This window comes from Coregonus lavaretus (assembly GCF_964263955.1).
Source record: "Coregonus lavaretus genome assembly, chromosome: 12".
Lineage (NCBI taxonomy): Eukaryota > Metazoa > Chordata > Actinopteri > Salmoniformes > Salmonidae > Coregonus > Coregonus lavaretus.
In genome coordinates, this window is record NC_139999.1 from 52,541,058 (window position 1) to 52,553,373 (window position 12,316).

Sequence of the window (12,316 nt, forward strand, 5' to 3'; positions counted from 1 at the left end):
ATCGTCTGGCTGTTTTCATAGCTACATCATCTCCATAAACTCTGATTTCTCCGAACCGCAGTGTAACTCGAGCGGTTGTCAATCAGCCAGATACTGTATCCGCCCCCCCCCTTCATCTAGCTCTATCTCTTTTTCTCCCCCTATTCCCTCTGTTGTCGGTAGGGGTCGCATGGCATTCAGTATGAAAATAAGTAGTCGAACTATAACTCGAAGTGAACACATGGATAAACACTCCTACATGACAAAGCGGACAGGGAGTGAGCGCGCGACTGGAAAATAGAAACAGACGAAGGTTTTGGGAGAAAATAGAACTATCTTGGCTATATCTTTTACATGCAACGTTGATGCTGGGTTGTTGTAAACAATTTCAGTCAACGTTGTTTCATGTTTAGTTGCTGAAACATCTACATTTTTCTCTCAAAGTGAACTTTGAGAGTATTTTTCCTGCAGCGAACATAAATATATGTATTTATCGATAGAGCATCATTGCAGAAGCTTGATAGTGTTGAAGTGAGAGCACCAGCGGTTGTGAGGAGAGAGTGTTTTGAGAGAAACAACCCCTTTTTCTTTCAACCCTTCTGTTTCTTTTTGTTTGGTCAAACAATAGAGAGAGAGAAATAGGGAGAGAGAAAGAGAGAGAGAGAAAGAGTCACAGACATTGGAGCTGCTTTCATGCCGTCAGTCTTGCGGACCCTGAGATGGACGTGAGATTTTATCCAGCACCCCCTTCAAGCGTGGGCTCATGTACATTACCAACTGATTCAAGTTGCCTGACCTCTTTGGACTATTATCACTGCAACAAGGTAATTACTATTAACTAGTAATTTGTAAGGCTATACATTTAGATAGGATGTTACATCATTTTTTTCAGTTGCGCAAATGTGTTGCATGCGGCTATACTGCATTTATCAGCCATGCATATTGACAAATGTGACTTCACCTGAAATATAGTCTCATAATATGCATTGCATACAGCCTTCAAAGAACATTTCATAATTGAGACTAATGCATTTTCCAAAACTTTCCTGCATCTTTGTAGCCTACTGCTCCGCAGTAACTCTTTGGAAGTTGATATCCTCGGAGATGTTTCCTCAAAAGGTGTATTGCTATGAGCAAGTTGCCAACCCTTTCACTGTGTATATAAATTGTAGGTAAAGACGCCGTGCTGTAAAGTCCCATGCAGAAATATGGTGCGTACGGTGCCTGCCCTGTCCAGTGCAAACGAATAGCCAAATAGTATTCGAAAACGGACGTAATTGCGCACAGTTTTCAGGGATTACTTTCAACTGCTCATAATTAAGACAAAATTACGCCTAAGTTTTCCCCTGCAGAAGAACATTACTTTATTTCATGACCTATTTTACACAATAGGTAATAACTGCATTCTCCACATAGTAAAAGTAGCAATGACTAATTCATACCAAAGCCACTCAGCATAACACATTTAAACATAATCCAGACATTATTAGCTTTTCACAGTTAGGCTTCCCCGTAAAAACTCGCCGTGTCACATGAAATTGATAGGAGTTGGCTATGCTTGCACACATATGGTAATGTTAATAAGGATTTGCAGAATTGCGTGTCTCTATTAATGTCAATAAACCTGCAACGCATATACGAAATAATCAGGAAACCCTCATGATACACAATGGGAATTCACTATGTTTAGGGTAGACTAGCCTATATGCCTATGTTTTATAGCCAATGGTAGGCTACTGATAACGCAATATGTGAACGCTTAGCCTACTATTATCCTTTTCACATCTATTTTCCTTTATCTCACATATTCATAGCCTATATGTATATGGATGCATGATATCCATGACAAGTAATCATATTTGATTGGAGCAGAAATGGGAACTCTTCCTGATGAGTTTATTGCCCTTGGGATAAAAATTGCACCTGCTGGCAAAGTTTCTCACAACAGTTACTGGGTGGAGGAAAGCTAAAAAACTAACAAAGCAATTGAAGCCAAACATTTATGATACTTTATTTTCATCCCACATGGTAAAAGGCATGATCCATATGTTCCATATTACGCAATCGCCTATACCGCATCGATCTCATCGATCTCATATAGGCACATTTTCCCCCCATTTTGAACATATTACAAACATTCTTCCTCATGTTGATTTCTAGTCTAGATTCGAATTGATCGTGGGTACATTACTTACGACCGCTTCCTTATATGTTCCCTTTGCAAACAGTTAAAATATGCCAGCCTGATAATTTCTAGTGCGCACTATATAGCCTATAGGACAGTGTATTGCTCACAGAAAGAACTACCAGTAATAAAATACCATTGAGTATGTTTCTAAATGCCTTAATTTTGGAATTAGATTGTACAATAATGGCACAATAAGTAGCCCGACATATTTTGAATTTAAAAAAGCATGTGTCTTACGTAGACAGCAGTGGCAATGAGTATTGTTTCACAATACTGGCACAGTTTGTCTATGAGCTCTGTTATTATCAGATTTCCTCAGTCAAACATAAAGCATTATCAGAACGCCAATTTTCTCAAACCTTGAAAAATGTATGCATAAAGCATTAAAATAGTTGCTTTGTTAATTTTCCATTTGGCCCAATGCGCTCCAGTTATAAGCTACCTAATAATATAATGTTGGATATTGAAGCACCTTATAGCACAAGTCTTCTTTATATAAATAACACAACTTTAAGAGAGATTAAAAGTTTTGTTTATATTGAAGCCATGATGGTTCAGAGGCATCTGGATTTTGCTATCCATTATGTCCAGCACCAGTTGACAGTTGATCGAATCTGGCTGCCTGTCAATGCTGTGGTCAATGTGAAAGTTATGTAAATATTTTGTCAGTAAATACAAAGCTACGTGCTCCCAGAGAGTGGATTATATAAATTAAATGTGTTTGCTTAGCATAAGTCTGTATATGATAGCTATTCTTCTTAGATAATAAATGAAAACAGTATGTTGTTTTTAATCACTTTGCACTGTCATAAACTTGTAGTACTTTTAGATCGAATGTGGATTGCCTTTCTATGATTTGGGCCCCATGATGCAATGAACTCTTGTTTGCACTAATTTTGCCATGTTGGGTAAGAGGAGATGGGGTTAGGTTGCATGGAGAGCATCATATAGCTTTGTCATTACTAAATTGACGTGTGTCCACACTGTACATTGTGACATACTATATGTGCACTGTCACAGTGCACCTTAAGTGGCAAAACTAATATATTTTTTATGACAATTCACATTTGGATCAATCTTTTAACACCTATGAAACTGTAGATGTGTGCTGTCTATGAGACTACCATATGGGAGTGAGTTATCACAGAAAATTCAGTAATTGTAAAGAATTGACCCTCCTAACTATGATTGATACAATGTCTTACAGTGTTGCTGCTGAACCGGAAGGGGCTATGGAAACCAGGCCATCCAGTATAAACAGCTTGTAGGCTACTTCCTGTGCTAGCTAACATGCTAACATGCTAAAGTGAGGTGTTTGCATTCCTGCTGGTTTACTGTAAACGGGGCCTCAGGTAAAATGGCAGCAATGTGCACATACATGTACAGGTCATAAACACCAAAAACCACAATAGACCCTATCGTAATCTCAATCTAGAACAACCCAAGCATCCTTCTGAAACCAGACAATAAAATATGAACAATAGTATATTGCACATTTTAAAAGGGAAAGGAAAGGGGGATACCTAGTCAGTTGTATAACTGAATGCATTCAACTGAAATAAAGGAGAACCAAATCTACATCATAGCAGTGAAGAGTCAAAAAGAGAGGAGATAAATCCATTACTTCTCAATGCGAGTATATTTATTCCCATTTTAACTCTCTGCGCCTATGCCTTTTTCAAATCTCCAAGTTGCATTGTCTTGTATTGGTTGTGTCTCAGATGGCACCCTATTCCCTATATAGTGCACTACTTTTGACTAGGGCCCATAGGGTCCCCCATAAGGCTCTGGTCCAAAGTAGTGCACTATATAGGGAATAGGGTGCCATTTGGGACGCACACATTGTCACTGCACTTCGCCGTGAGTCATCCTCACTTTTAACCCCAGATTCTCTCTTAATCTTTTTGAAGCCTCTCTGTATCTCTCCCCCCTCTCTCTCTCCTCCATGAGTGGGTGTATTGTTTGTTCAGTATAGCTCCATACACTTGGCGCATACCAGCGCTAAAGGGACACTACTTCTTCACAAATGCATGTTTCGTTGAGAGACTATTTGTCAAATGTATTATGACTTGTGCATACCCCGAGGCAGAATCACTTCTGTGAAATGAAGTTGGATAGATTACTGTATCTAGCTAGCTGCTCCAATTTTCTCCAGATCCTCCTCCAACATCAATGTGTCAGAAAGGGGACTTGGATATATAACTAGATAGGTTTGATTGGAAATTTGGTGGCGGAGATGTAGTGTACTGTACATATTTGCACTACGTAAGTATACAGTACAGTGTGTACAAAAGTACACAGACAAAGGTATTGTGGCTCTGTTAGTCGTAATGCTCTATGGTGGTGTGTGTGTGTGGGTGTGTGTGTGTGTGTGTGTGTCATGCATTTCTAATTGGTGTTATGCCTCGAGGCAAGATCTATGGAGCATATGATTTAATGGGAGTAAGCCTCAGGTGTACAATTTTTCCAGTGTTTCCTCCATACACCATATATAGTGTACACTCTGAAGTCCACACAGTAAGAACTGCCCTGATTAAGGCTGACTTCCTCATTCCCAATTAGCCACCACAAGGTACTCAATGCTATTTGAGTATCGTTTAACTGCTTTTTACAAATAGGGCATAACCCCTATTTTAGTTTGGGACATACCAATTTCACCCATATCTACATAAAACAATTATTGATGGAATAGTCCAAAATATGACCACAGTGGGGGTGGTCTTACTCATGTTTAATCACAGAACATCATATTTTTTCCCTTCTCTCTCGTAACAAGACCTTAACATGACCTTAATGGAAATAGAAAATTAATTGTTATTCTAGCATTACCACATTCTGTACACAGAAAAGTTAATTAAGTGGAAGTAAGCGGTCTTGGGTGTTTTACCCCCCCATTCATACATTTTGCTGACTGGCGAATCCGAGCAAGCATTACTATTCTCCCTGGAAAAGCGTTAACCCATGCATACTGTAAAGGAAGGAATGCCAGGCAGAAGAGCACACACAAAAATCATTCTGCAGCTCCACTGGCACTGGAAGTACTCCCAACAGGCCACCGTACGTCACAATCAACCCAAACCACCTCAAACTAAAATAGTATCAAATGAAAAAAGTACACATACATTTGGGGGTAGTCCGTACAGTAGGCTACATTCGCTGGATGTACAGTACAGTTCGTTCATGTTCTGGTTGGCACCACTTCCTGATATTAATCAGGCATTCCTCCAATGTGCCCGAGCATCTCTTTATTTACGTTGCCGGCAGTGGCAATGTCAAAAGGATACGGGGAGAAATCAGGTAGCCTGGAGCAGATTACGTCTCTGAGTTAATGATAAGTACAGAGCCATTCTCTGGGGAAGCTGAGCTGAAATTGCCTTCCACACAGTGCCTACACCATTACCTCTGAAAATGATTTCTAGCCAGCCTCCCCTCGTCGTTGTGGTATGACTTATTTATTCAAAACACAACAACAAATAGCAACAAGGAGCAACGGGGAACTGCGATCAAAGCAGTTTCATAAAAAATACATTTAAAGCATTTTAAGCAAGTTAATCATATTTTTGGATGATAGCAAAGTATCAGTTATGGAGGAGAGATGGTTAGGTCAACGTGCTTCTCATATCTTTCACATAATTTGAACAGGCAAAAAATAAGGCATCTAAAAAGAGATGCCGTGCCAGTGTTAACCTGATTGATAGCTGTCCTGCTTTTATAGGCCTACCTGGCATATTACTAGTCACAGACAGTGGCTGTGACTGTGACTAGGCCATTTACTGTGAAAGGTTGCTGGCTCTATAAACAATAGGAAAGGGATCCAGTAATGCCTGCAGTAAATAAGAATCGGGTCCTAAGGGATTGAGCCTGGACTCCAGTTTAACCTGTAGAAGAAAGAGCCACACAGACACAATGCCAAGGCCTACGGTGCTGCAGCCTGCAATCCCACAGTTCTCCATGCTTTAGCCCTGACTCATAGCATTAGTGTCATGGCATCGCTATATGAAGCGTTTACAGTTTATAAAGTTTAATGTAAAAAATGTCTCAAAATAGATGGAATAGTTTTAGTTTATCACCTGCATCCATATTACATTCACACCCATTTGCTTTTGGTAATTGTGTGAAACATACCAGTGTACTGTATACTGTGATTGCCACATAATACTCTTGTTATATCAATAGCTTTAGCCACTTTTTATGTACATATAGTGTACTGTTCATTAATCGGGATTAATTACAATTCAAGATGTAATGCATTAAGAAACATTTGCATAGATCATTTAAATAATTTGCATGCATAATCATCACAGCTATACTGCACAGTAAGTGAATCATAGTCACATTCTGTAATGACAGAAGAAATTAAAGGTCTACATGGTGATTTGTGTTGGACCCCCCTGTATGCTTGCCCCTCACAAAGTCATATTAACTCTCATTATTGTCATTGCTGTTGAAGCACACACAGTGTAGTGCCGACCTCCGGCCCCTTGATCGAAAGCTCTCCTGTTCTTGATGTTGGGGGAGGGTGCTTGTGTGTTGTACCAGGGCACTTAAAACAATACCCCTCAGGAAACAGTGGGATCCCCAGTAGCACCTCCCTTGCTCTCCCTCTCTCGTTCTCTCTCTCTTTCTGTCCCTCTCTCTAATGTTCTCTCGTTTTTGCTCTCTTCCTCTTGCTCTCTCTTTCTCTCTCTCTCTCTCTCTCTCCATAGCCGCTTTATATTCAGGTTCTTGTTTGGTTGGGGGGTGGAGAGGGCGAGGGGTTTTGAGGGGAGAGGGGTGAGGGGAGAATAATTTGGGTGGGTGGGTGTGTATAGGGGCACAAGGGCATGTGCCCCCTCAGATTTGTTCTGTTTAAAACATATTCAGATGTTAAATGAATGACTAAACTTTAACATCATTATTTATTTGAGGATCTGTCAGCGCTATTTTGCGGAGGGGGCACACTGACTGGGCCAGGCAAAGTAAGCAATTACTAAATGTACTGAATAAGATTCACATTCCTTTCAATCTTTTACCCAGATTTTAGCAGAGATGCAGATAAGCATATTTAGGGTTATGATACTATATACCAGTGTGGCAGTTGTACTAAACTCCTAAGGCATAAAAGTTCTTAAGGAATCAATGTGAATCTGTGGTGCAGAAGGGCCAAGCCTAGCCAACTCTGCTGCCGCAGTGCACCTCAACCACTGCTTCAGCGTCCCCAGCCGTGCCACCAGGGGCACCGCCAACACTGCTGGTCACCGCCGTGCCACCAGGGGCACCGCCAACACTGCAGGTCACCGCCGTGCCACCAGGGGCACCGCCAACACTGCAGGTCACCGCCGTGCCACCAGGGGAACCGCCAACATTGCTGGTCACCACCGTGCCACCAGGGGCACCGCCAACACTGCAGGTCACCGCCGTGCCACCAGGGGAACCGCCAACATTGCTGGTCACCACCGTGCCACCAGGGGCACCGCCAACACTGCTGGTCACCGCCGTGCCACCAGGGGCACCACCAACACTGCTGGTCACCGCCGTGCCACCAGGGGCACCGCCAACACTGCAGGTCACCGCCGTGCCACCAGGGGAACCGCCAACATTGCTGGTCACCACCGTGCCACCAGGGGCACCGCCAACACTGCAGGTCTGTGGTGCAGAAGGGCCAAGCCTAGCCAACTCTGCTGCCGCAGTGCACCTCAACCACTGCTTCAGCGTCCCCAGCCGTGCCACCAGGGGCACCGCCAACACTGCTGGTCACCGCCGTGCCACCAGGGGCACCGCCAACACTGCAGGTCACCGCCGTGCCACCAGGGGCACCGCCAACACTGCAGGTCACCGCCGTGCCACCAGGGGAACCGCCAACATTGCTGGTCACCACCGTGCCACCAGGGGCACCGCCAACACTGCAGGTCACCGCCGTGCCACCAGGGGAACCGCCAACATTGCTGGTCACCACCGTGCCACCAGGGGCACCGCCAACACTGCTGGTCACCGCCGTGCCACCAGGGGCACCACCAACACTGCTGGTCACCGCCGTGCCACCAGGGGCACCGCCAACACTGCAGGTCACCGCCGTGCCACCAGGGGCACCGCCAACACTGCTGGTCACCGCCGTGCCACCAGGGGCACCGCCAACACTGCTGGTCACTGCCGTGCCACCAGGGGCACCGTCAACACTGCAGCACAGAGTTTCTAAACCCAGAGGTGGAAGATTGTAAGATTTTCGGGAACGCTTGTGAAACAGACCAAACAGACCAGGCCGAGGTTTTGGGTTTGAGAAGTCAATGAGAGAAGTGAACATTTCTTCCTTAGTTTTTAATTTTCGACAACAACAAAAAAATCTAAAGGCACAACCTAGATTTGAGCCCATGTCTAAAGTAGTTGAACATGTTATTATCCATCCTCGTGAAAGTGACAAACTGACACGTTTTCGGTTAGACCCGATGACGTGTTTCTACACATGAGCTTCGCTAGCCAACGTCGCCATGACATCGCCTACAAGTGTGATCGGGGATTTATATTGGAATGATTTGCAGCATTTTAGCTTTTGGCTAGTCCTGTTGACTTCATGCTTTTGTTTAAAGTTTAAAGTCTGACCCTGTAGAGCTCTGAAAGAGCCATGATTTAATTAGCCTTTTCTTGATAAAAGCCTCTTTGTTTGCACTGCACTCCTCTCTCCTGTGCCTTTTTACCTTTGAGTCATTGCCTAGACCCCCCAGACCAGTGGTCACCAACCTTTTCTGAGTCAAAATGCAAGCCGAGATCTACCGTTCAGGTAAAAAAAAATAAAAAAGTAAGCATATACAACATTAACCAATTAAAACAGTTCTGTAGCAATGAGGTTTGTGCAGTAGGCTATGTTTCAAATCAAATCAAATTGTATTTGTCACATGCGCCGAATACAACAGGTGTAGACCTTACAGTGAAATGCTTACTTACAAGCCCTTAACCAACAATGCAATTTTAAGAAATAATTTTTGTAAAAAATAAAATTTTAATAAATAAATAAAAGTAACAAATAATTAAAGAGCAGCAGTAAAATAACAATAGCGAGGCAAATAACAATAGCAATGCAAATAGTCTGGGTAGCCATTTGATTAGATGTTCAGGAGTCTTATGGCTTGGGGTTAGAAGCTCTCCGGTACCGCTTGCTGTGCTGTAGCAGAGAGAACAGTCTATGACTAGGGTGGCTGGAGTCTTTGACAATTTTTAGGGCCTTCCTCTGACAGATCCTGGATGGCAGGAAGCTTGGCGTCAGTGATGTACTGGGCCGTACGCACTACCCTCTGTAGTGCCTTGCGGTCGGAGGCCGAGCAGTTGCCATACCAGGCGGTGATGCAACCAGTCAGAATGCTCTCGATGGTGCAGCTGTAGAACCTTTTGAGGACCTGAGGACCCATGCAAATCTTTTCAGTCTCCTTAGGGGGAATAGGCTTTGTCGTGCCCTCTTCACGACTGTCTCGGTGTGCTTGGACCATGTTAGTTTGTTGGTGGACACCAAGGAACTTGAAGCTCTCAACCTGTTCCACTACAGCCCCGTCGATGAGAATGGGGGCGTGCTCGGTCCTCTTATTTTTCCTGTAGTCCACAATCATCTCCTTTGTCTTGATCACATTGAGAGAGATGTTGTAATCCTGGCACCACACGGCCAGGTCTCTGACCTCCTCCCTATAGGCTGTCTCGTCGTGGTCGGTGATCATCGGCAAACTTAATGATGGTGTTGGAGTCGTGCTATACAGTTAATTGAGTGTGGTCTTAGTGCCAGTATCGGTTTGTGGTGGTAAATAGACAGCCACGAAGAATATAGATAGTGTGGTCTACAGCTTATCATGAGATACTCTACCTCAGGCGAGCAAAACCTTGAGTTTCCTTAGATATCATGCACCAGCTGTTGTTTACAAATATACATAAATCGCCACCCCTTGCCTTACCAAAGGCTCCTGTTCTATCCTGCCGATACAGTGTATAACCCCCCAGCTGTATGTTATTCATGTCGTCGTTCAGCCACGACTCTGTGAAACATAAGATATTACCGTTTTTATGTCCCGTTGGTAGGATATACATGCTTCTAGTTCGTCCACTTTATTATCAAGCGATTGTACGTTGGCCAATAGTATCGATGACAAAGGCAGATTAGCCACTCGTCGCCGGCTCCTTACCAGGCACCCCGATCTCCTTCCGCGATATCTTATTTTCTTTCTACTGCGAATGACGGGGTTTAGGGCCCTGTCGGTGTCTGGAGCAAATCCCTCTCGTCCGACTCATTAAAGAACAATTATTTGTCCAGTTCAAGGTGAGTAATCGCTGTTCTGATGTCCAGAAGCTCTTTTCGGTCACAAGAGACGGTAGCAGCAACATTTTGTACAAAATAAGTTACAAACAATGCGAAAAAACTAACAAAATAGCACGGTTGGTTAAGAGTCCATAAAATGGCAGCCATACCCTCCGGCGCCATTCTACTACTTTGCAACAAGGCACTAAAGTAATACTGCAAAAAAATGGACAAAGCAATTAACGTTTTGTCCTGAATACAAAGTGTTATGTTTGGGGCAAATCCAATACAACACATTCATTACTGAGTACCACTCTCCATATTTTCAAGCATAGTGGTGGCTGCATCATGTTGTGGGTATGCTTATAATCGGTAAAACAGAAACGGAATGGAGCTATGCACAGGCTAAATCCTAGAAGAAAACCTGCTTCAGTCTGCTTTACACCAGACACTGGGAGAGGAATTCACCTTTCAGCAGGTCAATAACCTACAACACAAGGCCAGATCTACACTGGAGTTGCTTACCAAGAAGACAGGGAATGTTCCTGAGTGGCCAAGTTACAGTTTTGACTTAAATCTGATTGAAAATCTATGGAAAGACCTGAATATTTGACAGAGCTTGAAGATTTTTGAAAATAATAATATACAAATGTTGTACAATCCAGGTGTGCAAAGCTCTTAGAGACTTACCCAGAAAAATTCACAGCTGTAATCGCTGCCAAAGGTGATTCTACAAAGTATTGACTCAGGGGGGTGTGAATACTTACGTAAATTAGATATTTCTGTATTTCATTTCCCCAAAAATTTCCTAAATCATGTTTTCACTTTGTTATTATGTGGTATTATTGTGTGTAGATGGGTGAGAACACAACAAACACAACAGAACAAAATGTGGAATAAGTCAAGAGGTATGAATACTTTCTGAAGACACTGTATGTATATGATCACACTGGTAATATATCATTTTTTGTATTACTTGTGAGGCACAGCTAAGTGAGCATATTTTACTGGACTGATGGCCTGCATCTGATGGTCAGACTGAGGGGAGGGAGCAGCGGTGAGGTTGCCTCTCACCTAACTCACCATCCCTTCGCTCTCCTTCCCTCTGCTGAGAAATGGGGACACTTAAGTCGCACTGCATTATTTCTGCCTCATGCACCAATTCATGTTGTTACTCCTAAGACCAGAGAATGTGAAATATTCCTCTACATTAAAAACTGTGCATACACAGGGATCTGAGCTATCTGATTGGCCAGCGGTAGGCTTATAGGTGGACTTTATTTGCTCTGGCTCTGCCAGGTAGGCAGAGTTCTACCTTCAAACACATGAAATTGTTCACCGCCAACAGCGCGAAACAAAAAATAAGACAATTGAACAGGTAAAGAGGTATGGTTAGATAACCTATGCAGAATAAAATGGACATAGAATTAGGCATAATGATTATGGCTCTAGATTTCAGGAAAAAGCTGTTTCAGGTGTATGAAAAATGCAACATTTGCGAACTTACAGATGGGGATAAGACCCCTGCCAGACCACCCCCCTTCATCCACATGTACTTCGTGCTCCCTCTGTGTTCCAGCACAGATAGTGACTTGAAAGACAAATGTTTATTGTTTTAGTGCACTTGGTGTGGTTCAAACTAGAGGTCTTCACGGATCCACAGTGGGTCCGGATCCAAATTTCTAAATAATGTCTGGATCGGATCTGATATGATTGTCACATTTCTCGGGTATGTGTAGTTTTAACTGACTTGTCCGGAAGGGCCCGTACAGATCCGAACGCGACTGCTGCAGTAGAGAGAAAGAGATAAATGTTATAAATAATGCTGCTGGTCTTGCTTTTCACCAGAGTGGCGCGTTTTAGCTTGTTGTTGGCCAATCATCAGTCATCAAAGCGGC

At 43.2% G+C, this 12,316-nt stretch overlaps 1 protein-coding gene across 2 annotated transcripts in view; it reads left to right on the forward strand.

The window, feature by feature from the left end:
- The first annotated feature begins 220 nt into the window (after nucleotides 1–220).
- The window catches only part of LOC311137995 (TOX high mobility group box family member 2-like), a 142,639-nt gene continuing 130,543 nt past the window's right edge, over nucleotides 221–12,316 (forward strand). Inside the window, exon 1 of one of the 2 annotated variants that reach the window (XM_084172640.1) lies at nucleotides 221–803. In XM_084172640.1, the coding sequence (XP_084028766.1) occupies nucleotides 699–803 (105 nt within the window). In that variant the 5' untranslated portion in view covers nucleotides 221–698. The remainder of the gene's footprint in view (nucleotides 804–12,316) is intronic. The other variant, XM_084172641.1, reaches the window with a different exon arrangement.